The 27,739-nt window shown below is 50.0% G+C and overlaps 2 protein-coding genes across 6 annotated transcripts; both read right to left on the bottom strand.

Annotated features, from left to right (window-relative positions):
- Positions 1 to 649: 649 nt before the first annotated feature.
- On the bottom strand, positions 650 to 12,597 carry Arfgap2 (ADP ribosylation factor GTPase activating protein 2). 4 transcript variants are annotated; one of them, XM_032903666.1, is made up of 17 exons: positions 12,411 to 12,597; positions 12,122 to 12,240; positions 11,557 to 11,629; positions 10,813 to 10,944; positions 10,651 to 10,731; positions 9,824 to 9,905; positions 9,551 to 9,607; positions 8,932 to 8,973; positions 8,531 to 8,610; positions 7,965 to 8,101; positions 7,745 to 7,876; positions 3,985 to 4,113; positions 3,771 to 3,905; positions 2,723 to 2,849; positions 2,477 to 2,570; positions 2,249 to 2,367; positions 651 to 1,823 (listed from the first exon to the last, which is right to left on the bottom strand). In XM_032903666.1, exons 1-17 carry the CDS (start codon positions 12,480 to 12,482, stop codon positions 1,803 to 1,805), a joined length of 1,632 nt encoding a protein of 543 aa, XP_032759557.1. In that variant the 5' UTR covers positions 12,483 to 12,597; the 3' UTR covers positions 651 to 1,802. The 4 variants fall into 4 exon arrangements, with proteins under 4 accessions (XP_032759560.1, XP_032759557.1, XP_032759558.1 ...); XM_032903667.1 differs by having other exon boundaries at positions 8,531 to 8,583; XM_032903669.1 differs by lacking the exon at positions 8,932 to 8,973 and having other exon boundaries at positions 650 to 1,823; positions 8,531 to 8,583.
- A 515-nt stretch (positions 12,598 to 13,112) lies between these two features.
- Pacsin3 (protein kinase C and casein kinase substrate in neurons 3) lies at positions 13,113 to 21,024 on the bottom strand. 2 transcript variants are annotated; one of them, XM_032903663.1, is made up of 10 exons: positions 20,915 to 21,024; positions 17,554 to 17,644; positions 17,255 to 17,411; positions 16,417 to 16,652; positions 16,161 to 16,316; positions 14,856 to 15,031; positions 14,632 to 14,752; positions 14,387 to 14,523; positions 13,920 to 14,041; positions 13,113 to 13,627 (listed from the first exon to the last, which is right to left on the bottom strand). In XM_032903663.1, exons 2-10 carry the CDS (start codon positions 17,605 to 17,607, stop codon positions 13,512 to 13,514), a joined length of 1,275 nt encoding a protein of 424 aa, XP_032759554.1. In that variant the 5' UTR covers positions 17,608 to 17,644; positions 20,915 to 21,024; the 3' UTR covers positions 13,113 to 13,511. The 2 variants fall into 2 exon arrangements, with proteins under 2 accessions (XP_032759554.1, XP_032759555.1); XM_032903664.1 differs by lacking the exon at positions 20,915 to 21,024 and adding an exon at positions 20,269 to 20,472.
- Positions 21,025 to 27,739: the final 6,715 nt, after the last annotated feature.

Raw genomic sequence — 27,739 nt, 5'->3', positions numbered from 1 at the left:
TCCCAGAGAGGCTTATAACTAACAAAGTGGCCCTATAAGGGTTTACACATAGCATCCCTAACTCTTCCAAAATATTTTATATATATTTAAATTTAAATATATATTTAGGGGTTGGAGGTTTAGCTCAGTGGTAGAGCACTTGCCTAGCAAGCGCAAGGCCCCGGGGTTTGGTCCTCGCTCCGGGGAGCGGGGGGGGGGGGGGTCTTCTTCTATTAAATATATATTTAAAATGCTTTTCCAAGCATTTTAGTACCTTTAGCCAATGCTGAGACAGGAGGATTTCAAGTACAAAGCCAGTCTGAGGTATGGAGACAGTCTCAAACACAAAGCAGAGCTCCGTTGACAAGCAGGTCCCTGTCTGCTTCCTGTGATGAGGTGCTGAACCACTGAGGTTGCAGACAAACTAAAGGACCAACTAACACCACCTCTTTCCTCCACGTGCAACAGGGTGGTGAGGTCGAGGCTGTACCGGACCCCGCGGCAGCAAAGGGGCAAGGAGCCAGGGGCCTTTGGCTTTCAGAGAAGAGACAAGCTGGAGGCCCCGGAGAGAGTGCCCTCAGCTTTGGCACCGACGCCCAACCCATATCGGTGGGAGCCCAGAGAGTGAGCGAAGGGCCACACTGGGCAGGGAGGCAGGATGGAGAGGACACTGACCCGCAGGGCCCCGTGGGGGCTTTATTTTGACACCACTTTGTTTCAATACAAACAGTGCTGAAAGAAAGTCATGTCCCTCTGGGGAGGGATGAGGGAAGAGTGGTCGTTGTTTCGGAGCCCAACCTGCAAGCCACAGGTAGAGGTTGGGCCCAGACTGCCAGCGTGGCAGGGTGAGATGGCACCAAGGATGACACAGTGCATGGCCCAGCTGCCAGTGTTCGGAGCCTGCAGCTGCAGGTCCTCAAGCTCTCACTGGTTGATGGGGTGCTGTCCAGGACCCCTAAACCCAGGATGATGCAGAGGATAAAAGCTGAGCTCCAGGGGCTTCTTTCTCTCAGAGTCTCAGCTTTCTCAGCTAATAGTAGGTTCACAGCATCCAGGCAGGACACAGATGAGACTCACCATGGGGCCAAGCAGGACACAAAAAGAGAGGACCTCAAGCATAGACAGAGGGTGCTGTGATCCACAGGAATAGTGGGTAAAGGCTCTCAAACACCCAGGCAGAAGTCAGCCTCCAAGGGACAGCTGTGACAACGGAAGATTGCTCAGGCCTCCAGGCTGATCCCAAATAAAACCTTCAGGTACCAAGCAAAAGTTCTAGCTCTTAGTGAGCTACCAGGGTCCTTCTCCTAATCCATCCTTCTCTGGAACCCAGAAGAGGCCACTGACAGGAACAGCAGTGGCAAATCCATAACTTCCCACAAGGGCTGATACAGCACAACTCTTGCTAGGCCTCCCCTGTCTCCAGAAGATGGAGGCCCAAGCCCTCAAACCACCTACAAGGATCCTAGAGCCTGCAAAGCCTTAGGCCTTCCCTCGTGGGGAGAACTAGACCCATAAAGCCATCCTGATGGACTCCTCCCCTCACTCCCAGTACAGCAGGCCAAGCAGCAGCAGCTTTGGGGCAAGACCAGAGGGAAGGACATTAGCATGGAGGGAGAGTGTGAGGGATGAGGACAAGGACTCAAAGCACAGGCTGAGGACAAGGGCTGATGCTGACCATTCCCCTTGCCAAGATCCCCCAACTCATCCAACTCACACACCACACACACAAAGTCAAAATCCCCAGATCCACAAGATAGGCATCTCTGGCCTGGGAATCAGGGTTCTTGCTGTCACCACCACAGGCCTGAGCCATGGAGCCTGGATCAGTAGGAACCGTAGCGATCCTGAGTGGGGAGAATAAAAACACAAAGTCAGAGTCTCTAATCTGCAGGAGCTCCCCCAGTATACACAATGCCTGCCCAGCGCATCCACAGCAGAACTAGGGCTGGCTGCTGCAGAGGGCTGGGGACCCCATGTTGGAAGTATGTGATGGAAGCTGGAGTGAAAGCCACCTAGATACTAATGAAAGTCCTGCCTGACAGAACCTGGGGGGTTAGGGGGGAGCAGAAGTAATAAGCTTAGCCAAATCAGTGCAGACACATTATCACCTTAGGGAGAGGCTTAGCCCAAAAACAAGGATGGAGAGTAACTTTCCTGCTGAGAAAATCAAGTGATCTCTACAGAGCTGGCCAGGGCTAGTTAGCAGTATCTAAATACAGTAGAAGGCAAACCTCAACAATTCTTCCCAGGTCCAGTAGCCCAGCCTCACCTGTAAAGAATTCATCACACCATTGGCCAGCACAGCCATCTTGCCAGCCACAGACTTGACACCCTGCTTAAACTGGGCAATGTCAGCTGTAGGAAGTACATTCCCCAGAGATACAGTTCCTGTAAAATTAAGGGAAGGGGTGATCAAGAGCTCTGCAAGAAGCCCTTCCCAGCAACAGGGCACTCCAGCTGTGCTCATTCGGTGTCTGCGACAACACGGAGGCCGTACCTCCTCCGTGAGCTCCATCCACATCCCCAAAAAGGTCTGAAGAGCTGATGGCACTGCTGCCCGAAAGCTGCTGTAACCGAGACCTGGCTTCATACTGTGTTGGAGAAAAGACAAGGTCTGGGCAATCTTTGGCCAGTGATAAAAGAACTGATTTATGCCAAGTTAGGTCACCTACTGCTGAAGCCCAAGGACAGACAGGGAAGCTCTGGCTGCTGCCTGCTGTGCCAAGTACACAACTTCACTAACCTCAGAGTCCACCTCTCGACCAAAGAACATGTCAGACGAGATGGCTTTGGCTCCTGCAAACTTCTGACGTGCTTCACTGGACTCAAGACCTGAGCTCCGACTCTCCACTTCCCTCCGACTTGTGGTTCTGTGGGCAAGTGCAGAACATCTCTGTCCCTTTTCATTACCACCAGGGAAAGTGGATTCAGAAACCAAAAACTGTACCCATAACTTTCTGGCCATGGCTTATCATCTGTCCTGCGACTCTGGGATTCAAGAACCTTTCCCCCTAGTGAATACCCTACAAAAGAATGCCAAGAGGTCCTTTCCCTTTTCTTCACTGAAGCCAAGGCACAAAGAGCCTCCTCAATCTAGACAGAGTGGAGTATGGACAGAGTGGAGTATGGTTCTGAGGGCTTAGGCTCACAAGAAGGCCCTATTATCACTGCTGCTGTCCTTGTCCTACTCAGAATCTTAAGTAACCAGGTCTGTTTCCCTGGCTTACACCCACTCTCCTGCCGTAACTATTCAGTACCATGATCACTGTTTCAGAATCATGCTAATGTGGATAGGAGGGCCACGCCACTTCACTCCTGATGAAGGCTCTAGGCTGGGGGTTTTACAACTGTCCTTCCAACAACCCAGTGAAGTTATTTCTTATGTCATATTTTACAAATGGATAGTCTATAGTAACAAAACATTGTTCATAGTGAGATAGAGTGAGAGTTTTAAAAAAAATAAGGGGCCTACCAGGTGGAAAACATGGGTTTGATCCCTATTCTGCAAACAATCAAAACTTGAAGCATATAGTCACCTTTAGAAGGGACATCAGAACTGAAACAGAAAAGCAGGCTCCTCCCACCATAAAACAGATCCCAATCCAAGGCTTCCCACCTGTCTAGTGAATGGTCACAGGCCATATGTGGCTATTTACATCTGCTAAAATTACATTAATAACATTAAAAACTCAGTTCCTCAGCTGCACTAGCTCAACAGCCATACAGCTAGTGCAGGTACCAAACCCTTGCATCACTGCAAATTCTGCAGACAGCACTGCCTGCCACGCTACCTTTCTGAAATAGGCCGGATGCTGGAGATGGTAACTTCAGGTTCCTTCTCTTCTACCCTGTCCATACCCCAGGCTGCATCTGAATCCCAGCGGGAACCAAAAGTTTCTCCCAAAGAAAAGGGGTTATCCTTGTACCTAGGGAGATATCAGAATAGCTCAGAGAAACCTGTGAAAGAACAAAACAGTCAAGTCTATGCCCCAGCAACAGCCTTACTTTGGGGGTCCAGAAGCAAATGTTCCAACATCATCAAACAAGTCAAGTTGTGAACGGGAAGATTTTGCACTCAGCGGGGTTTCCTGCTCAATCATCTGCATCTCAGACAGCACAGAGTGGGAGATGGAGCTGTGGGGAAAGCACAGCAGGCCAAAGGCTGGCAATAAGGATCAACTGTTCACAGACCAAGAGCAGAGGCTAGGCTGATGGGTCTGTTTCACCACCCACCACCCACCACCCACCACCCACCACCCACCACCCACCACCCACCACCCACCACCCACCACCCACCACCCACCACCCACCACCCACCACCCACCACAATGTGGCTCCTGCCTGTGTGCTGCACTGGGCCAGTTCAGGCAAAGAACTATGTTCCATGACCTGGGACCACACTCAGAAACGTTAACATACCAGCTTTGTTCTCTCAAAAGGCTTGTCCCAAGACAGTGGCTATTGGTGGTTATCTGAATAATGTACACCAGCCTCCATTCCTCCCCTTTTGGTTTTTGGTTTGCATTTTCTAAGGAGACTGGCTATGTGACCCAGATCTTCCTCCCTCAGCCTTTCCAGGGTTGGGATGACAGGCATGAGCCACCATGCCCAGCTCCATCGTCATCCTTACTTAGAGTGCCATTACACCACAGACTCTATCCTTCCTGAGATCCTGACAAATGTACACATGCACAGAACAGAGTGGAAACACCTGAAACCCTCATGGGATCTCGGTGAGCCCTTAATCTTCCATCTCTTAGAAAAGAAAAGAGGAAGAAAGGGCGTCTCCTAGCACAGGGTCTGGCCATACACCAAGACCTGGATCTGCCAGTGCTCCCTAGAGTGGGTGGCAGCACAGCCAATGCCTCACTCCTGTCAGGATCTCTTTGGTTCACACAAACTCACTAATAGATTCCAAACTGAAAACTGCCAAGGAATGAATATTTTGCAACTGGATTTTAAATAAGGTGGACTAGATTTAAGTAAGAGATTCTATTGCACTGTAAAGAAAGAAAAAAAAAAAGAACACACAGGGGCTAGAGAGAAGGCTCAGAGGTCACTGCCACTTTCCCAGAGGACATGTGTTTAGCAGCTCACAACTATCTAACTCCAGTCCCAGGTGACCCAATATTCTCTCTGACCATGAGTCATCCTTGCCTATGTAACTACTTTGAGGCCAGCCTGAGCTACATAAGACTGTCCACAAAACAAAACTAAAACAAAAGACCAGCCTGTTTGAGGCCAGCCAGGACTAATGAGACACTGTCTCAAACTAACAAACACACAGACATCTACACACTCCTGCACTTCACTAATGACACTAGTGCTTACACTAGCAGCATACCAGGGATCACTCCCTAAGACTTGGCAGGGGAGAAATGCTTTTACCAAGGTACTCTCTGACCTCCACATGTGTGCCATTAGGCATACATACATATATATATATACATACAAATTTTAAAAAAAGTAAATAAGAATGTAATTTTAAAAGATTTAGTAGGAAAAAAGATTTAGTAGGGGTTGGGGATTTAGCTCAATGGTAGAGCGCTTGCATAGCAAGCGCAAGGCCCTGGGTTCGGTCCTCAGCTCCAGGAAAAAAAAAAAGACAAAATAAAAGATTGTTTGGTAACAATAAAAATGTTGGTAAGAGTGCTCGGTAGGTAAAAAAGCACTCACTACCAAGTCCAGTGGCCTGAATTTTACCCTGGAGCCCAGACAGTGAAAGGACATGATCACAGATACACACACACACACGCACACGCACACGCACACGCACACGCACACACGAAAAAAATGTAATAATTTAAAAAAAAACCTTATAGACACATCATACACGAACACACAGATGTTCACACTCCTGCACTTCACTAATGACACTAGTGCTTACACTAGTGCACACACAGAAAAGGAATAAGGTAAATCCAAGTATATGTTCTTAAAGATTAAATTTCAAGTCAGACTTGCCTTGGAGGGTATAGTAGCACAGGCCTTTAATCCCAGCACTTGGGCAGAGGCAGGCAGATCTCTGAGTTAGAGGCCAGCATAGTTTACAAAGTGAGTCTAGGATAGCCAGAGCCACACAGTGTTAAAAAACAAAACCAAAAATAAACAACAAACAAAACTACAAATGAATTTAGAATGAAAAAGTCAGCTCATTTGCCAACCGCAAGGTTTGGAGCGTTGAGGAAGCTGCTTAGCATCTCAGGATCCTCATGTGCACAGAGGTAGCGAAGTCCTTACCACGTCTAAGACATTTCTCATAGGGAGCCCAGGCCTCCTAAGAAGAGCCATGGCACACGCTAACTGCAGCCAGGACCTTGTCAATGGCATCAGCAGATATTCTTCTACTTCTTTTTCTTCTTCATCATCATCTTCATCATCACCATCAGTTCTCTTTTGAGACAGTCTCCCAGAACCCAGTCTGATTTTGGATTCCTATGTAGCCAAGATCACTCTGAACTCCTGATCTTACCCACTTCTACATTCCAAGTGCTAGGATCCCTGGTGCATGCCACCTTGCAGTTACATTTTAGCACAGGTTAGCCTGGAACTTGCTATATAGCCAAGAATCACCTTGAACCTCTGACCTTCCTGCCTCCGGAGTGCTGAGATTACAGACTTATACCAACACACTAGTTTTATATAGTACCGAGGACTGAACTCAGAGCTTCATGCATGCAAGGCAAACACACTACCAACCAAGCTACATTCCCAGGCCCCACATATTTTAATTTTTAAAAGATATAAAAAAAATCTATTACTATCTTTAATTCCAGCAATTGGAAGGTAGAGGCAAAAGAATTTCTGGGAGTTTGAGGCCAGCCCAGATTGAACACTAAGACCATCTTAAAAAACAAAGTCATGTGCTGTAGCTCACAGCCATCTGTAATGAGATCTGATGCCCTCTCTGGTGTGTCTGAAGACAGCTACAGTGTACTCATATAAATAAAATAAATAAATCTTTGAAAAAACCACTATTACTGAAATCTCTAAATAGTAACTCAAAATGCTTCAGAGAGCAGCTCTGCTTTTGTTAAGCAAAGCACAGAACACAAACCAAGTAGTTCTAGAACAATAGACTCCTAGCTAGGCAGTGGTGGCCACACACACACACACACACACACACACACACACACACACACACACACGCTCACAAAAACACACATAGGACTCCCCAGAGGCATTAGAAGTGTGGGATAGTTTGAGGTATTATAGTATCTGGTAGGACGAATGGCATTTACTAGACAAGGACTAAGAAAGCAAAAAGCCCTAAGGTTCTTTTTTTTTTTTTAAACATTTATTTATTATGTATACGTTATACAGCTTTCTACCTGCATGTATGCCTGCAGGCCAGAAGAGGGCATCAGACCTGATTATAGATGGTTACGAGCCACCATGTGGTTGCTGGGAATTGAACTCAGGACCTCTGGAAGAGCAGACAGTGTTCTTAACCTCTGAGCCATCTCTCCAGCCCCCAAGCCCTAAGGATCTTAGGTCTTGGAGAAAAAAGAACTGTTCAGTCACAAAGCAGTCATATTAATAAGTGTTATCCTAGCCTGGAGTAAAACAGCGCCTGATCCTGCTCACTTAAGCAATGAACACACATGGGCCAACCACTGTCCTAGGCACTTTAAGACAACAAAATAATTCTCTCTTCAGCCTCAGAAGAAGACTAAGCAAGGAACCCTGACTTGCTAGGTACAGCCTGTTCTAGCTCCCAGAAAAACAATGGCATTTTTCTAATACACCAGAGCCCTAGCCTCACCTTCGGGACACCAAGCCCATGCCCAGCCTTTCAGCCTGCTCTCGTTTCTTTCCTTCAAGGTTCTGTAGCTTTTTCTCCTCCTTCTTGCGATCAATCTGGAGCTCCTGGTAGGCCAGACGCATGGAGGCAACCCTGGAAGGAATGAACACTCAGAGGCTGCCACCCATGCCACCTGTCACCAACCCCCACACAAGCCAAGGGCACCACAGCAATCACGCACATGGACTCTTCTGCCTGCTTCTTGGCATCAGCTGCCTGCTGCTCTCGGAGCTTCTCTGCCACCTGGGCCTGCCGCTCAATCTCAGTAAAGCTCTGGTTGCTCACCTTCTGAGCTCCCAGGCCTTTCTTGGCACCCAGCTGAAGAGAAAACCATGTGATGTGGGGTCTGGCCAGCCAGTCTCCTCAGCTCCCTCCCCAATGTGGCCACTGTAGTCACACCCACAGTGAAAGGGGTCCTCCTCCTTAGGGTCCAGTGAGCATTCTAAGACAACAGTGGTTCTGCTTGGCACAACCGCCGCACAGGTCTCAGGAATGAAGACAACAATTAATGCTGACTGGGGCCTGCTATGTGCCAAGTTCTCTAAATACTAGATGTGCTTGATCTAGCTTACTGCCCAGGAGTAAGTACTGGGAGCTTACTGTACCAGGAGTTAAGATAAGTAACTTTATATCACTTTCACAGACAAGGTTCAGACAAGTTTAGTACCTTTGCCAGTACATGGGGAGAACTGAAGGAGCCCAACTCCAGCTCACAACCACCCTACAATATTGTCTCATCCCACCTACCCCTTTCTTAGCTGCTGCTGGCTTCTTCTTGCCAATAATGGAGCTTTTCAGTTCTGTGTGAGGAAGAAGGTGAGCATGAGCTAGGACAAAGGAAGGTCAGAGAAGGTGGCTTAGTCCACACCAAGCAGCTTCACAACAAGAGCATGTAAAAAGAACTCCTTCAGATGGAAAGGCAAAAGCTGCCGCCACCAGATCCAGCCGAGACTGTTCAAGCCAAAACCAGACAAAGTTAGGGGAGCTTGCTGATGCCCAAAAAGTCACAGTAAGAGCCTAGACCCGAGGCACAAAAGACAAAGTACCCAACCAAAGTGACAACTGTTAGGCAGGGAAATTGCTCAACAGTCTCAGCTGCTAATGCAGGGAGCTGGCAAGCAGGACAGGCGTCCCAAACCCCTGGTTACCTCTGGTAGAAGAGAGCCCTTTAGCTGACAGATACATGGATTCTGGAGGAGAAACAGACGTGTGGCTAACAAGGGCCTGCCCCAGAAGCTTTATAAAGCTCCCAAACCTAGAAGCCTACAAAGAGCCTGCTTCAAAGTCTGCCTTCTCACATAATCAGCTGGATAGTCACTGGCTTCCTGTCCCATCCCCCAAGAGTCAACAGAACAAACCAAGGTCAGCAAAGGAATTATTTACCATAACCAAGTCTGAAGGCCACAGAAGAGTGGGAAAAGGCTGAACTTTGAAAGGACAGTATTACCTCTAGCCATGAGTAGCTTAAAGCTAAACCCACACCCTGGAAATGGACGAAACGAGCAGGTCCTACCTGACACCAGTCCCATTCCAGCCTCCCATCTTGTGGCTAGATCTACTCCCACACTCAAAATGGCAGCCCATACAGAATTGTCAGTTCAAAGGCTCTGAGGTCAACGTGGCAATCAGAGCTTCAATTCCAGTGCCTACCCAAGAGGGGTCAGCTGCTCAGTGGGCTGTGGTTAGTTCACGTGAGTAGGCAACAGAGATCTGGAACAAATACTTGCCCACTTTCTCCCAGCCTCCCACACCTGCCAGCTGTCATACCCAGAGAGGCTTGGGGTGAGGTTCCAAGCAGATCAGTGTTGGGGCCAGGTTCAGGTTCTGTGGAAGCAATTGACAGGAAGCATTAAGGAGGTGGTAAGACAGGAGTCACTGGCTTTCCTCAGCTTGCCATCAAAAGATGTATGCCCACTCATTCCTCCAAGAACTAAAGTGAAACCTTCTCCAAACTTCTATGTTACTGGTCAAGTGTCCACTTCCTATACCCTAACCCTTTTCCAAGCCCAAGCACTTTGTCGAGATCTGGGCTGAACTCACGCGCCAGGCTACTGCTCTCTGAAGGTAGGGCTGGTTGCTGAGTCCCTGAAAGATCCGTGGATGCTGTATCCCAAGCAGGGGCCTAAAAAGGAAGCCAGATCATGGAGGCCTCAATGAGCCCTCCTAAAAAACCACAGCTACCTGTGGATGGGAGGCACTGCTCCCAGCTCTAAGACAAAACTGGAGATTAGCAATTATACTCACCAGTTACCATGGAAGAAAAATGTAGGAAAATAGCATCTTCAACTTACAGCCCAACTCATTCCCCTAACTGATAAAGCAGTAACAACTCTGGCCATGCACAGGCACAAATCCCTGGGTGCTCACAGATACAGCAGGTTCAGCTGAAGTAACTATGTACAGACTCTATCAAGTAACTATGTCTCCATTTTGGAAACTGAGCTTTGCTAGGTTAAGTCACTTGGCCACATCACAGAAATGCTTGCAGTGAAGCTGGGATGTGACCTGAGGCTTTAACTTCAATACCCACTGCCAACAGAGGGGAGACCTTTCTTATATACAGGTGGGTCACAGGAGAGGCGATCCTCATTGTCTCCAACTTCTGTTCCTTTTTGGAAAATCTAGAAGTTGTTTAGGGTCCCTGAGACTTCTTGAGCTTTCCAACTTTTCTCTACTCTAGAATCCATTTCTAAGGAGGATTCCACTGCATTCCATTAAGAAGCAGGCAGTAATTACCAATTCTTAACTACAAAACATTCTCTGAGACATTATACCTAAACACAAGAATTTATGTCATGATCACAAAAGGGTACTACAGCCTTGGTAAGTAAAGCATTTATCAGAGGAAATATCCCTGTGGTACTCACCTGAGTATGCTCTGTGAAGAAATCAGAGTCTTTCTTCTCTGGAGAGTGACTAGGAGCACTGTTCATATTGTCTATCCAAAGCTGAAAGGGAGGAGACACTGTGAAACTCAGGGTTGTTAACATCTCTTATCCCAACACCCTAGCCCAGGAACCAACACTCACATCAGTGCCGTGCCTAGCCAGAGCTGCACTCCCTAACTGCCGGATCTTCTCTCGGTACATCTGGGCAGCTCGGCTGTTATATTTGGTGTTAGCATCATTGGCCAGACATCCATGTTGGCGGAAAAAAGCAGTCTGGAGAGCAGACAGAGGAAGTAATATGTATTTACTCTCATCAAAGAGAACTGTATTCACACTATAGGAAACATTTTACTAAACAATTGGGGTATTATTTATACAGACTGACACACTACTGACCCCAACTGATTTTCATAGAGGTAAAGGTCTTCCAAAATTCCTTTTCAAAACAAGACAGGAACAACAACAACAACAATAACAACAACAACAACAACAACAAAACCTTAATTTTTGTTATTATATGTGCACCTCACATAACTGACCTCACTCTTCCCTCATCCAAAAATTCCCCAAAACAAAACCCAAAACACCATGCCATCCCCTCCGTGTGAGACCAGGGAATGAAGTCTAGGGAACTAAAGAATGTATGTACCTCTCACTCCAGCTATCCTCCCCAGGAGCCCACAAACCCCCAATGACTATGGAGACGAACTACATTGGGCTTTTCCAGAAAGCACTGTCTAGTTCAGTTTGTACTTAATTAAGCCTCTTTGAAAGTGTGTGGCATGTTCCAGAGCTGCAACCTCTCTGAACTGAGAAACCAAACTCACTTCTAAGAATCAAAGAAAAGTTAACTACTCAGGCAGAAGGAAGGTAAAGGAACGTTACCGCATTGGCATTCCCGCCGACCTGCATACACCTCAGCTGCAACCAGCTCCAGTTCGAATCCAACTCTGTGGACCTGTATACAAGCACTGAGTGTCAACTACCCGTTGACACCAAAACATGCTTCCCTATCAAGACCAAACCTGTCATTTGGCCTCAGGCTTCTGTGGGTGTCCAGGAACCAGCACTCACTGTCCCATTTCCTCCTCTCTTCCCTGTATTTGAAATCATTGCTCTTCACCTAATCCAAAGGGTACTAATTATTTCTGAAAAGGAGATCCAAAATGAGGTCGACTTCTCAGGAATGCAAGCACGGGTTTGGCTCTCCTCCAAGAGTGGTCAAAAGCACACTAGAGATCTATTGGGCTAATCTTTCTTCAATAGCAAGGTCAATGCATCTAACTTCTCCCCCAAATTGATCCCGAGTATCATGTTCCGTGAGGAGAAAAGCCCGCCAGGAGGTATCCAAACACCGAGTTCAGAAAGGTCCAATTCCTAACGTCCTCTCCTCCTCTCTGACCATACATACAGCCCCTGTGAAGGCACAACACCCTCACACAGAACCAACCTGATAAAGCTGAGATGAACACCCAAGGAGCGATGCACTCCAGAGCAGTCAATACACAAAAATACACCATACGTGATGCTGGCCCAACTAGGACTCTTGGCGCCACAATCGAAACAGGCCTAAGTGGAAGAGGCGACGAGTAAATGGTTAGGGCCCAGAGTTGAGGCCCAGCGCTAGAAACCACAAGAAAGCCTCCAACCTCCGTCCCCGCCGCCCTCTCTCAGACCCTAGAGGACAGGAGACGTCTTCTCCGCTGGCGCCAGGACCCGTGCCCCTCCCGCCCAAGCACCTTGTTAGTGGGAATTGCGCGAAGCCTCTTAAAAAGAGTCTGGATTTCGCTCTTGCTCGGGCCCGCCGCCATTTTCTCTCCTTCCCAGACACAACCGCGACCGACAGGTCCCGGCGCGGGCCAATCCTTGACGGCGAAGGGAGGCTAACCGCGCCGGTCCCGACAGGGCCCTGACCCGCCTACGAGTAGAGTGATTCGACCATATCTGGGCCAATGAACGTCGGGCGGGACTGAAACATGACGTCAGCAGCCGGGAGCTCCACAATGGGTCTGAGAGTGAACGCCGCGCCGCGCCTAGCCAATCGGTAACCGGAACGGGCTACGGCTCGTGGGTTGGCCCAAATTTCCTCGCGAGTTCCTGCTGAACGCCAGAACCCTACATGCTTAGTTCGACTACTGCCTGTGGGCCACAGGCAGATATCCATGGCAACAGACTCTGTGATGAATTACTGATAGATGAGTAATGATTAACAATCTCCCAAGTGCTCCTGGTTCCATCGGGAAGACATTGGCAGGGTTCCAGCTCAGCTCACAATCCAGCAACTGGCCTGGAGCAGAGGCTCTTCCAGTCCAGATTACACCACTGAAATTCCGGGACAGATACCAGGAGGCAACTGCCTGCCCAATCCCAGTTCCATACACACGGCCGGTCCACTAACCTGCCCCATGCCTTCCACCAGCAAGAGTGGGGTATCAAAAGATGCTCACAACACTTGATGGAGTTTTTATTCTTGATCAAATTTAATACACACTACAAGAAGTCACAAAAGAGGGTGCTGCTAGCCCCAAACTACATTCTCCCCAACCTCACACCAGGAACTCCTAAACAGTTTAGGAACTGGATCCCCCTACTTGTGGGATGACCCAAATGCTCCCTGGGAGGTTCAGGCCCTTCTCAACCCTCTGTCACTCCAATCTCCCATCCTGCCCTCAACCTAAACTGTTGTCCTCTTTCTAAACCCAGACCCCCTTCCCGTCATGGGCCCTAAGACTTCCTCCTGTGGGAACAGAGGGACAGCAGCAGCATATGGTTCAGGGCTTTCAGGTCCAGCAGTCCAGGAAGGGTTGAGCTCTGGCCATTTCACAGGGCTGTCAGGGCACTCAGGCACCCACACATTCTACATAATTGGCAGGGTACAGACCAATGCGGCCACTCTGCAGCTGGCCCTGGCACCAGCCCTGCTCATCCTCCTCACTCATCTTCAGCAGCTCTTCCCCTGAAAAAAGATGAACTGGTCACTGCCAAAGGCTTTGGCTTCACTGGTCTCAACTGGGGGATGGGATAGCACAAGGGCCTACAAACTGGAGGATCCCCAACTCAGACCAGGATAGAGCACAGCCTGGAAAAGCCACCCAGCCTTAGACCCCAGGGAAGCAGCTGTTAGGTTGAGGCTGGACCCCCAGCAGCGCGTGTGTGAGAAGGGAGTCTCTGGCTTTCCTTCTCTACAGCCCTGCTCTAGCAGGTAGGACAGGCTGAAATGGGAAGGAACATGGAAGGGCCCCGCGTACCTGCTCTGAAGCTCAGCTCATCGGCTTCCTGGCCAGCATAGTCATAAAGCGCCCGTACCCTCACCCCAGTGCCAGCTTTCCGGGGACTCTCCTCATCTGACCAGTCCTCGTCCTGCCCACTACTAGAGAAGGAAACACAAGGGGACAACTCAGGGCAAAAGACCGACTATATCCAGTACTCAAGACAATGGTCTTTGCCGCTTGGAGGATCGCTAAAGAGGTGGGTGGGAAGAAGCTGAGTGAACAGTCAGTCACACTGCTGCCTCTCACTACTGTGAATGTGGGTCCAACTCTGTGAAGAGGGCTGTTATACATCCAAACTGTGAGGGACATTAGACCAGGGAGCAAATCTAAACCTCTGTGAAATGACCTTAACTCTACCAAGATGAGATGGGAAAGAAGTAAGAGGCGGGAACAAGCAGGGAATAGAGCTATTTCTTTTTTTTGACCAGGGTCCTGGCTCTCACCCTGGGGATGATGGGGACTGGGGTGGGGGTGCGGTGCCATCTCTTGTAGGTACAATGCTGGTCAGAGTAACCTCATCTGGGCTCCGGCCACCCTTCTCCTTCCGGCTGATGGCTCTCTGTGTGTCTAAGGACCATTCCTGTGGAGAGATTTTGGAACACCTTCGCTGACTTCAGTGCAAACCTTGTCATTCTTTTGGGACCCACACTGAGCCCAATCCAAGTCCCACCCAGCCTATACCACCTGCCTCAAACTGTGGCCAGTTCATGGCCATGCCAGGCCCATGTGTGCTGCGCCACCAGCGCAGGTCTTCTTCATCGCTGGCATCCTCGATACCCCGCTGCAGGTCTCGATGGAGCTCATGGAACCTATGAGGACTCAGTCAGACAGGGAAGGCCAAGGCCCCCTTCAAGTCATGAAGCCCAACCCAGAGGAAGTCAGGGAAGCCTCTATCCAGTGTGCCGGCCATACTTGTCACTACTGGAGAGGTCGAGGTGTTGATGCAAGGTGAGCAACACATCCTTGAAGAAGAGAAGTCGCTGGCGCTCAGCGGCCTGGCAGCTCTCGAAGGCCTGCTCCATGTCCTCCATGTAGCGTGGGGTATAGCGATTTAGCTCTGCCAGGGTCTGCTCATACTGGGTTTTCATCTGAGTGAGAGAGAGGGGAGGCAGTGAGATCAGACTGCCTTCCACTTAGGCCTGCAACCAGTATTCACTGAGCATAGCCACAGGCTAGACCTGAAGCTAGCTACCAGGGGCAGCAAGGCCTGAAACTCACTTCCTACCCTCGGGGACTGACAGAAGCAGCCTAATAAGGGAAGTGGCATACAAACACCTATAAGAATCTGGATGGAGCACAAGACAAGGTCAATCTAGATGATAAGGAGAGATAAATCAAAGTAGGCTTCCTAGAGGAGGTGTTATAGAAATGGCACCCATTCAGGGCCATTCAGGTCCTGGAATGCTAGAGAGAAGGGCACTGGGGGTAGGGGACAGAGTATGCAATATGAGAAATGATTCCAGGTAACCAAGTCCCCAACTGCCTGAAACCCAGCCATTATTCTCTCGGGGGGAAAAAAAAACTCCTAGGTAAAACATCGTATTTCGGGTTGGGGATTTAGCTCAGTGGTAGAGTGCTTGCCTAGCAAGCGCAAGGCCCTGGGTTCGGTCCCCAGCTCCGAAAAAAAAAAAAAAAAAAAAAAAAAAAAAAAACATCGTATTTCCTCATGTTTCTCTGTGCGTGCGTTCATGCGTGCATATGGTGGAGGCAGAATGTCAACATGGGGTGCCTTCCTCAGTCCCGCACAGCCTTTAGACAAGCTGGCCATCCAGGTCTGGGATCCACCTGTCCCGTCCATTCCTGCCTCACATCCATTCTGACAACTCTGCTTTGCCACTCCTGCTGCGCTGTCTAGCTTTTTACCTCCACAACCAGCACTTCACCAACTAAGCGATCTCCCCAGGCCCAAGTTCCTCCTGCTTGTTCGTTTGTTTGTTTGTTTGTTTGTTGAGACAGAGTCTCACTACAGTAGCTTTGTTGTCTTGGAACTCCACGTATACAGGGCTAGCCTCTATATAGACCAGGCTGGCCTTCAACCTATAGAAATCCACCTGCCTCTGTTTCCTGAGTGCTGATATTAAAGTGTGCATCCCGATGACACCCAGCCCAAGTTCCAGTTTTAGATAATCATCTCAAGAACGGAAGGCATTGGGAATTAGAGCAGGAGGAGCCTAAGGTCTGAAGAGGCATCCCGGAAGGTTTGCCAGGGAACTGTACCTTCTCTGCCTCCTTGGTGCAGCGTCCCACTCGCTCCTGTAACTTTCGAAGCTGCTCCTGGGACATGGAGCTGTCTGCCTTCGCGTGGCTCTCCCGGGTCTGGGCTGTCTTCTCGTCCTTGCGGGCTGTGTGGTAGCTCTTCTTAGACGCCTCAACCTAAGACGCATGAGAACAACTCGGAATCCTAGACGCCACACCTGGTCCTATGCGGACCTGGAGGGTGCCTGCCACCAGTAAATGCTGCCCCTGGCCTCACCTCCTTCAGCCTTTTTAGCCAGGGCTTCTGGGCCTTACGGAAACCATCCTCTGCAGCCCGGCTTTCCCGAAAGCCCCCCAGCACTGGCCGGTGGAAAGCCCCGCGCTGCCAAGTCCGCACTCTCTCGCTGTCTGGACCATGCAACTTCTCCCTCACTTCCAAGTGCAGCTCGCTCAGCCGCTCAGCCGCAGTGAAGAAGGCGTGCCAGGCCTTCTCCAGAGTGCCATATTGTGGGCCTGCAGAGGGATGATGAGCTTGGGCCAGGTGCGGTTGCTATCTTAAATACGACCTTCCCATCTCCCCACATCCCGCTCTGGGTGCCAGACAGGGCCCTGGTACGAGTTGGGGTGCCAAACTGAACAGCACCAATGTCAAGTGCTGCATATTAGGATTCCCTACTCTGCCCTGACATGAGTGATCTCGTGAATCTTTGCCTTCACTAGTACCATGGGAACACCGCCATTGCCGACAGGGAATGGGCAAAAACAATGACAAAACAAACAACAAAGAAACTAAACTTAGAGAAGAGAGGTTAACTTGTCCAAAGCAGAGTAAAGCCAAGTCTGCTGCACAAGCTGTTTGCCTGGGATCTCTCTACCCAGATAAAAGACCTGCATTCCACATTTAGCTTCTTCTAGCTGTGACTTCAGGCAAGTCCCTTCTCTGACCTTCATTTCTGTTCTAGAAAACAGGTGGAGTAGGAATATAGATCCCTCTTGCCATGCACGCTTGCGGTCTTAAATTCCATCCCCAGTACCCACAAAACCTCAAGAAGCTGTCCCGAAGGTCCCACCCTCACCACCTGTGAGGCCTTTGGTAGGCCTGTGTACTGGCTCACCCTTCTCGACGGCACCCCTCCACTTGCGGGCCCAGTCAGCCAGCTGCTGGGCATAGGCCTTCTCAATGCGGGCGCGTTCTTGGAAGCAGCTAATCAGGTCCCCACACAGCCTGTGCCCATCCTCAACCCTCTGCACCGTCCGTCTGTAGTTGCCAGCCTGGAGCACAGTGGAGCGATGGCTTTATGAGTCCCCTTTCCAGCTGGGACTGAGAGCTAGGCTACTCCCCTGGATAGGTAGCTGAGCCCAGAAAGAGGGGGACAGTTTACTGCCACTCCAAACCCAGTCCCCAGCGGCTTACCTCCCAGAAACTGCCCCCTAGGACCTCCCCTCCAGCGTCCTCTTCTGGAGCCATGGTATCCCTGCAGCACGGAATGGTGGCAGATGTGGTGCTGAGGAAGGCAGGTAAATAAGCAGTAAAGTGAGGCCTGCAGTTTGGGGGCTGGGAAAAGGCCTTCTAATAGTCCAAAGCTTTGTCCTCTGCCATCCCCACCACCCACGGAAAGAGCAGAGCAGTGACCAAGCAGCAAAGGGCTACAAGTCCCCAAGAGGAGCCAGGAGAGAGGCAAAGAAGCTCCCAAGTTCCCTTCTCCCTCCGGATCTACCCGTCTCACTCCATCCTCTACATACCTGGGGTCTCCAGATCACTTCAAGGACCCGTGTCCAAGTCTCCAAGCTGCTGCTATGACTCTGTCTTGATGTTAACAAGAGCACAGAAGGGAGTCAAGAGTGGGAGCCTCCAGTGTCCAGGGCGGTGCCCAGTACCCCCAATATAGCAACTGCTGTCAGAAGTGCCAGATTCCAGGCCGAGAATGCCAGATCGGTCACACAGCCCAGCAGGGGATTAGGTGACAGACAGGGGTGGATGGTGGGCAGGAAGCCCCACACACCTACTTTAGATGAGAACTCTTGCCTAACTAGGCCCCTTGGATGACAAGGCAACCCCATGAACAAACCAGTCCAAGTGAGGTGGTACCCTGTCACAACCCCAGCAACTGTCCATGCTGAACAGAGTGGAAAGAGAGCCAGAAGGGCCCTATCATGACCAGGAAGTTTCGGACAACTGTGTTTTACTGTCCTAAGGGAGCCTCAGCTCACTCTGAGGTGGAAATTCCCCCACCTAGTTAGCGTCCATGCTATGGCTGATCAAACTAGGTAGTGAACCGGAAACACTTGAAAGATCCATCACTCATAAGGAGACAATTGCCTACCCCCTACCACCACCACCACACAACATCCAAAAGTCCTGATCAAAGGGTCCTGAGATAATTCCATTCTGCCTTCAAAAAGCCCAGGGTGGGACATTATGAACTGCCAGTAGAGGACGGCAAAGTGAAATTTTACCCCCAAAGTCTGTCTATCTGTCCATCTCTATCTCTCTGTCTCTCTGTCCCCCCCACCCCTGTCTCCCTTCCCGGACACTAGAGGACACGGTGACATGCAACCTCCTGCCTCCAGGCAAGTTCTCAGCTCTCCCCGGTACAAACCGACTCTTAGTCCATAGAAGGAAATTGTTTTCTTCCCTGAGATAGCCCAAGGCCTAAGGGACAGTTGGGTCAAGAGGACAAGAGTATGAGATGGCAGCAACCAAAGCAGGACTCTGACACAGTGCTCTCTAAACTGGTAAACCTCTACTTACTCTTAAAACTCCAAACTTCACTCTGCCTTCCTCGGGGCTCCCATAGCCCCACACTATACAATCCATAGGTTGTGATTGGATTTGTCCAAAGTCATTGACAGACTTTTGCAGTTTCGATTCACATTACCCCTGGGGCACTAAAATCCCTAACAACTCAATCAGAAAACAAGGGACTGGAGGCATAGCTCAGAGATAGGATGTACTTGAGGCCAGAGGTTAGGTCCATCATCAGCATCAAAAAAGAAAGAAGAATGTCCCATTTGAAGACCAGAAAAGCTGCTGGCTACAGCAGCCCTGAGAAAAGCCTGGTCTAAGCTGACTTCCTACTTCTGCTGGCAGGAGGGAGACCAGCATCTCCCTGGGACCCCATTAGCCTATAGGCAATGAAGATCCCTGGACACAAAGCAAACTGCCCCCCAACCTCAACTAGCTCTCCACCTTGTTTCCTCTTGAGTCAGCCCCACTTGTCCAGAATGGCTTGCCAGTCAGATGGGGTGTGTGTGAGGAGGAAGAGCAATAATTATAAATCACTAGGCCTTTGGAGCTGCCCCAGTGAACTATCTGGGACCTGGGGCCCCTGCTACTCCAGGCTCCCTGCTCCTGGCTCCCAGGAGAGCTGCCCCCAACCCGTTCCTTCTCCCTGGCCCCAGAACAGAGCAGGCTGTGTGTATAGTGCTGGCACAGCTCCCTCAGGCCTCACAGAGCAAACACAAGTTGGATGGAGCCCCAGGCACAGCCAGGCCCGGCACCCCAACTTCATCTGGCTATGGGGGTGGACCTGGCACCTTGGTCCCTGCTGAGGGGGATTGGCATCTTGTGCCTCCTGACATTAGTAGAGGCCCACATCTGAGTAAGCACATCCTACCACAGTAAGAGCTCAGAGAACAAGAACAGGTAGTTAAAAATCTTTCCAGCCCAGGCCCTCCACCTAGCCTGTCAGAGAAGGCTTCTGGGACATTGGCAGGGTCATCTTCTCCGCCGCCGCTAGTGCTGAACGGGGAGTCCTGGGCTTCAGGACTGAGCCCACTCTCCCTACCTGAGCTTAAAGGCTTCTACCTTGCTCTTCACTTACACATAAGCCAGCCCCCACCCTTTTCCAGTAGCTGGGGACATAGGCCTGGAAGAGAGCAAAGCCACCCTTCCCAGCCCAGTCCTGTGTCCTGAGTCACAGGCTGCGCCCAGCAGCCTCTCCCAGTCAGCCTGTAGACCTAAGATTTGGAGGTGCAGGAGGGGCTGGTTGCTGATCCAGAGAGGGGCACTTAAAACCAAGAGACTGGCACAGTCTTTGGAAGGCTGGGGGAGGGGGCGGCTCAGAGAAAGGGGGAGGAGGCAGAGTCAGGGAGGGGCATAACAAAGGGGCATTTTTGGAAACCCGACCTGCCGGCTGAGGTGCCTGTCGCTGATGACGCACTCCTAACCTCGAACCTCCACACCAAATCACAGAACCCAGGGGCTGCCGGTCTTTGGCCTCCACCCTTATAGACAGCGCCACCCAACAAACCACCTCCGGATCCCAGAAGGCTCGGTGTTGAACAACTCTAAGCTGGTGGAGCCAGCCACACGGATAGGCATAGCCAGGCCTAGACATGGAGGCTCTAGGACTTCTTGGACAAACTTGTTGAACTTGGTCTCGGCGGGGAGGTGGGGCCAGCGGGTTACTGCAGCGGGGAAGGGGCGCTGCCTACTAGGGTTAGCCATACAGATGGTGGCGCGAAGGGGCGGGGGGGGGCTTTTTACAGAGGCCCCTTCTAGGGCTTCAGAACGGGCGCGAGGAGAGCAGTTTGGGACTCTCTAGGGGCCCCAAGAAATGATTTACTCCTCCAGCGTGGACGCCCCATTTCCCTTGGCTGGTCTGAAGAAACGCCTAATTAGCGTAGGAGATGAGATGGCCTTGCGCTCCGTGGCAGCCAATGGCCGGGGTCGCCCGCGCGGGAGTCCGTCCCATTGCCAACTTCAGGAGTCGGAGGACCAGAAAACGAGCTAGAGCCACCGTGTTCCCCAGCATCCCCTCCAAAGCACTCACCGTGTCCTCTCAGGGGCCTTCAGTGGGTTAGGGGAATCTGGTCACGCTCGGTGTGCAGTTCTACCACTCCCGGGTCCCGGCCACCGCCTCCTGGAGCGCTTCGGGCCCTCCCCCGGGAAGCCCGGCCCCCGGGCCCGCCCTCTTCGCGGTGCCGCCGCCCCAACCCCACCGACGGCATCCCCGCAGCGGGGACTGCAGGCATCCCTGCGCTAGGTGGCTCGGGATACAAGCCATAGGATCTGCTCCCCCGGTGCAGAGAAGCCGGAGCCAATAGTCTAAGGTGGCAGAGCGAAGCCACCAGAGAGCTAGATTTGAGCTTTGTCGCTCTCCGACTTTTCCAGAGCCTGGGAGGCCGGTGGGAGTGAGCGGAAACTTGCACACTAATCATTGGGGTGGGATTCGGGGACAATGCTGCATTACATTCTTTGCTGAGAGCACCTTTCTACGGGGAGACAGGTTCACAACCACCCACTCTTTGTAAACCTTACGTTTCACAATGGCGTAAACGAGGCTTAGAGATACCTTTAGCGGTTTGCCCAAGATCTCTAGTCCGGCAGAAGCAAGACTAGGAAAGCCATGCCTACCTAGAGCAGCTCTGCTTGCAGCTCTAGCACGCATTCCCAGACCTGAGACAAACACGCGGTGGGGGTGGAACAAAAAACACGAACTCCTCGGTGTTCACAGTTTCAGATTTTGTATCTCGACTCATATTTAAATCCTTGGTCTTACCTCCTAGACCAATGTACACTTTTTCCGAATCGTCACGATGGCACCCCACCCTAAATAGATCCCTTCTTCCCTGCCCCACCCCCAGCCTCTCGGGATTTCAGAGCCCGTGGGTCTGTTATTTATATCCACTAGAGCGGTCCAAGAATGTTCTGAGGCTGACCTAATCGCCACCTGCTCAGCTTCCCCGCCCCTCCTGCTCTCTCCTGAGCCGGGTGAGCCAGCAGTGGTGCCCAGGACCCGAGAGACAGGAGGGGACGCGGGTCAGCGGGGTCCCAGGCCTCTGGTTCAGGGGTCCTGGAGTCACAGTTCACTCCGGGTTGGAGAGCCCAAGGGACCGCCCCCTAGGGGACCGTGCGCGCTCTGGGAAGCAACCGGCCTTGCTGCTCTCTTTCCTGCAGGCACATTTCCAACCCAGCCCCCTCCACTCCCTTAGAAGTGTGAGTACGTGCGCGCGCGGATTTTTTAAAAGACAACTTTAAAAATAGCAAAATCGTGTTGTTTCTAAATCTGGAAGAAATCACTGACAAGTTCTTCGCTCAGTAGAGTCCACTCACAGAATGGGAAGAGGGGCTTCTGAGTTTAACGGTAACTTAGGAGTGACACCAGCTGCCGGGGGTAGACTTAGGAGCGTGAAACTCTCTCCTTCAGCGGCCGGTGTTGTCACAAAGACGCCCATCACTCGTGGCCTGAGGACTCTGGCCGCGCGCGTGTAGCAAATCTGTAATAGAAGATTTGAAACCTGAGGATGTGGTTTCTGAAACCAATTTCTACACCCACTCTCTCAAGGCTTGGGCAGATCTTTTCTCCTTATCTCTTTCTGCCTCTGTAAAACCTGACAGGTAACCCTACCACTGGGCTGTGTGCCCCAGTTAATTAATGATTGTTAAACAACTGCAAATGAGAGGGGCTTGGGAACTGTCTAATCACAGCCGTGGTGCTCTCACGATTTGGAATCAGTTACCATCGCACCTATCGCCTGGGGACGTTTAGGCACCTAGACAGAAAGTGTGAAAATACAAGGATGAAATTAATTACAGAGGCAGCCTATTAAAACCTCATTAAAAAATAAAGTTGGCAGCCAGGCTCAGGGATGTGGGGAAGTCAGGATATAGAGGCTCAGGAAACAAGGCTGTTCATCAGACCACAGGGAGAAGAGGATATGCAGTGGAAAACATCTGGCTTCCCTGGGGTTCCAATCTAGAATCGGAAAGCAGAAATGTTGCAGCTGATCTTAATTGTCCCTAAGGTACTGGGAGGGGGCAAAGGACAGAACATTTGGAGCTGTAGGTGAAAGGAGACAGACATGGGCTCAGGCTCCCAGCTCCCACTCCCCCAGGGGCTCAGATCTCATAGAAACAGACCCTTTAATTACAGTCCTTCAACATTGTCATCCCTCAACCTGATCAGTTCAAGATGAGATGCCCAGGCCCAGAGAGGGACAGAGACAGAAACCCAGCAAGAAAACACTTGGCTCAGAGTACCGGGTGGCACAGTGATCTACAGTCAACTTTCAGGACACTCAGCCTCGCCTTGAATTTCTGGAATGTCCTAACCACTGAGCCTTCATTTGTTTGTTTATTCACCTGAGGAAACATTTGGATTTTTGCTTTATGCCAAACCCTATCCCAGGTTTTGGGACTATATAGAGAAATAAGGCTGAGCCCTATGTATACAACAATGAAGATGTGGAGGGACAGTCCCACAAGTAAACTGAGGCAGGAAGGAACACTTTCTACAAAAGCACGACACCTGGTTGGGCTTGTTGAATAGGAGTTAGTCATGGAGAGAGGTATTCTAGGCAGGAGTAAGAGGGTGTGCCGAGCCCCAGAGGTAGTGCTCTGTGACTCTATGACCTAGCAATTCTACTACTCGGTATCTACCATAGATAAATGTGTACAAATACAGACAGAAGTGCCAGGGTGTTGTATATAGTACTATTCAAAATCCAAGAAAATGAGATACCAGTGCCCATCATTGCTGAAGGCATAAAGCTATGGGGTACTGTACAACTCCAGAACAGAGGAGACATATTTTATAATTAAACATTGTACTCACAGTGCTGAAGTTAAACTCAGAGTCCTGCTTCTGCTATGCAATGCTTTGCTCCTAAGCTCCACCTCAGCCTGAGATACACACATATCCTCGTATGAAGTTCTCCAAGACACTGCTAAGTGGAAAGAAAAGTGCAGAACACTATTTGGAGAGCAAATACATCTGACTGATTTGGGAAGCTATCTCTGGGAAAGGAGTCTCAAATTGACATGTTAGAGGAGCCACGCCACCGTGAGACGCTGAGGTATGGCTCAGTGGTTAGTAGGAAGCTTTCTCAGCACACGAAGACTTGTGGTTAATTCCAAGTACTGAAACGAAAGTATGCACTTGTGCATAAATTCTCCAATTTTGTTTGCTTTATAAGTCAGGGTCTCATAGCTCAGGCTGCCTTTGAAAGCTGGTGACATAGCTGATACTGGCCTCCACTTCCCAAATGCTGCGTAGGATTACAGCAGTGTGCCACCAGGCCCACCTAAACACTATAATTAAAATGAAAACTGGTGAGGAATAGTGTGTAGGGTTTGGGTCTAAAACATGGATGTCTGATAGAATTTTTTTTTTTCCAAGATGACTTTTCTGTGTATCCCTGGCTGTCCTAGAACTAGCTCTATAGACCAGGACTGCCTTGGACTCACAGAGATCCACCTGCCTCTGCTTCCCAAGCATAGGGATTAAAAGCGAGCGCCACCACTGTGTGCACCAGTAGAAAGGTCCCACTGCTGTGCTGTCCGGTGGGCAGCCACCAGCCCATGCGGCTTCTGAGCACTTGGATGAACTGGATTTTATTCTTTTCTTTAGATAGGGGGTGGATCACCTTATGCTGTTAAGGCTATTCTCAAACTCCTAAACTCAAACAATTTTCCTGCCTCCGCTGTTCTCTCCTTGAGGGGCTGGAACCCCTGACATACTAAGCGCACTCTCTACCAGTGAGCTGTATCCCTGCCCAGACTTACCCTTCCAAACTCTGGAAAGCGTTCCTATGGAGCACAGCACACCGAGTCCTCGAGGGAGAGCGAGGCTCCTCTGAAGGCTGCCTTGTTTCTCAAGTTTCTCTCCGCCTCTGGATTTTACCCCTGGCATTCCTGAAAGGCGGCTGAGTAATGTATCTGATTTAACTACTATGCCTTTAAGATCCCAGGCAACTCCACTCCCGGGTGGGAAAACTGGTCAGAGTTATGAGAGTGAGGGGTTACTCTCATCAGAGAAGGCTGATTCACAGGAAGAACAGCAGAGGAAGGGCACCAGGAGGAAATGCAAAGCAGGTTACAGAGCACAGCATTTCCCAAGCACAGGAATTTGCTCAGGGCAGAGCCTTGGTTACTGCAGGCAGGAGGTGGCCAGAGGCTACAGCAGCATCTTCAGCTTCCAGCCTGTGTCCATCAGGGAGGCTTCTGAGGTCTGCCGTGGTGGCGGCTGAACAGTGAGTAATACTCAACGGTCCTTTCCCTCCACACATTTCCAGAGAACACCCACAGTGTGTGAGATGCCCCCAGGTGTTCAGCCTTCAACTTGAAGAAAACAGACAAAATCCCTGACTTCCTGAAAATCTCCAGTAAAATCAAATAATACACGATTACAGGTTGGGGCAAACATTTTAAATGGGTGAGGGGAAGAGAGTACAGGGCTGGGAGTGAAGCTCAGTCATGGTAGAAAGTATGCTTAGCACCAGCAAAGTCTGGGGTGGGGTGGAGAAAAAGGTGTGTGTTGATAATACACGGAGCATAATTTCCATTAGGAACATGTGAGAAAAGACTCTGGAGGCATAATCCCCTCTTCCCGCTCAAAGACCCAAACACTGAATGACAGCCAAGGGAAGGGAAGATGTACCCAAGAGCACTCCAGCAGGGCTGGTGACTGCTGACTGCTGACTGCTGACAGCACCGACCCGTGGGACCTTGACCTTCTGGAAAGAATGTAGCATGAGGGGGCATGGTGACAGAGTGGGAAAGGCCACCACACCCACATGCTCCCAGGCTTTGTGAGTTTCTCCAGCAGAGGGGAGCAGTGGAGGAGTGGAGGAGCGAGCTGACTGGTCTTGGACACTGGGCACAGAAGGGCCTTAGGAATCAACAGACAGTGGCTTAGTATGATCCACAGGTCAAAGAATGCTTTTAACTTTTCTAATGGATGCCTGAAAACCAAAAGTAAAAAAAAAAATATTCCTCATGAAACTCAAATTTTAATGTTCAAAAAATAAGGGGTTGGGGATTTAGCTCAGTCCCAGCTCCGGGGGGTTGGGGGGGGACAAAAATAAAGTGAGCCTTACTCACTTACATACAAATTGTCTCACTACATTGGCCAAGGTGGAGCAAAGATTGTGTGGTCTTTAGAGCCTAAAATAGTAACTACTTGGCTCTTTTCACAATAAAACTAAGTGGCCTGTGGGTTAGAGAGAGACTAAAAGTAGAAAGCCCAAGCAGGAGGTTGTACCAGACCCCAGGCTGAGATGACAGTGGCCTCCTCCATCTCGATGATAATGGAGCTAAGATGTGGACAGACTGAAGAAGCAACTTAAGGAAAGAGCTTCCAGAACATGCTAATGGCATGTGGGAGACTGAAGCAGGGAGATCATCTTGAGCTGGAGGCCAGCCTGGGCTACACAGAGTGAGACCCTGTCACAAAAACAAAAACAAACAAAAAAAAAAAAAAACCAAGCCAACAGAGCTAGCAGTGGTGACTTATGCCTGAACCACGAAAGTTTGTGAGGCAGAAACAGTAGGCCTTTCCATACAAGTTTGAGGCTAGCCTCTTCTATATAGCAAGGCACTATCTGATTGGGGAAGGGGCCAAAAGGGAGAGGGAAGGAGGCAGAGAGAGGTGAGAGGAAGAGAAGAAAAGGGGAAAGAAGAATTGAGGATGGATTGAGGTGATGAGATACATTTCAAAATAACCCAGAACTTGTGGTCCTGGAGTAGGACCTTAGTGACACTTGGTGACCGACCTGTGATACAGTTTGTGGCTTAGCTAGTAGTGTTTTAGTGTTAAGTTCTGCATCCTTGACCACACAATGATTTTGAGGCCAGCATTGGCTACAATGAGACCCTGTCTCAAAAATATAACCACAGCGGGTTGGTAAGCTGAAAAGCTGTCTAGTAGTTGAAAGCTCTTACAGCTCTCACAAAGGACCGGAGTTCAATTTCCAGCAGCTCTGTTGGGCAGCTCTTCTGTAACTTCAAGAGATCTGATGCCCTCCTCTGGCCTCTGAGGTCACTTTACTCACATGTGCATACCCACATGCATATTTTAAAAACCAATAAAATAAATCTAAGAAATAATAATAATGGGAGTGTGTGTGTTAGAATTTCAGGCATTGACCACTGCTCTCAGCTTTCATGGTCTCATTTTAAAATCCTTAATTACATCTGCAAGCCACCTTTTCCAAATGAGTTAGTACTCACAGGCGCTGGGGAATGGATGTACACATATCTTTCCAGAAACTAAGCAGTTAAACCACTGTTCGAGGCAGGCTCACCAAATTCTTCTTGAGCTTTAAAGACAGGCTTTCTTTCGCAAGTTTTCTTCACGAAGTTTCCTAAGTGTGCCTCTTTGCATAAGGGATCAGCAGCCCTCATGCTGCCAACTCAGAGGTGGCTTGGTCGTCTAGACTGCCTGTCATCATAATGAAGCGCTTCAGCTCTGAGCCCGTAGGAAACAGACATGGTTATGAATGGAGGGAAAAGAAGGAACAATAACTGTGTCTGAGCCAGACAGGCAATGGGTGTCTGCAATCCCGGGGTGTGAGAGGTAGAGGTGGGAGCATTCAGAAGTCCAGGTTAGGCTTAGCTATACAGCAGGTTCAAAGTCCACCTGGGCCACATCAGACCCTGTTTCAAAACTGAAACTAAATAGAGGTAGAGAAATGGTTAAAAGTGGTTAAAAGTAACTCTTGGTCTTTCAGGGGACCCAGATTCAATAATTCTCAGCACCCATGTAGCAGCTAGCAACCATCTCCTAACTCCAGTTCCGGGAATCCTGTGCCCTTTTCTGCCTCCCTTGGACACTGCATGCATATAATGCCCAGCTACGTGAAAGCAAACCACACAC

Source organism: Rattus rattus, chromosome 5, assembly GCF_011064425.1.
Source record: "Rattus rattus isolate New Zealand chromosome 5, Rrattus_CSIRO_v1, whole genome shotgun sequence".
NCBI classification, from domain to species: Eukaryota; Metazoa; Chordata; class Mammalia; order Rodentia; family Muridae; genus Rattus; species Rattus rattus.
Note: the sequence above shows the minus strand (reverse complement) of the source record. Positions and strands in the feature narration are given on the sequence as shown.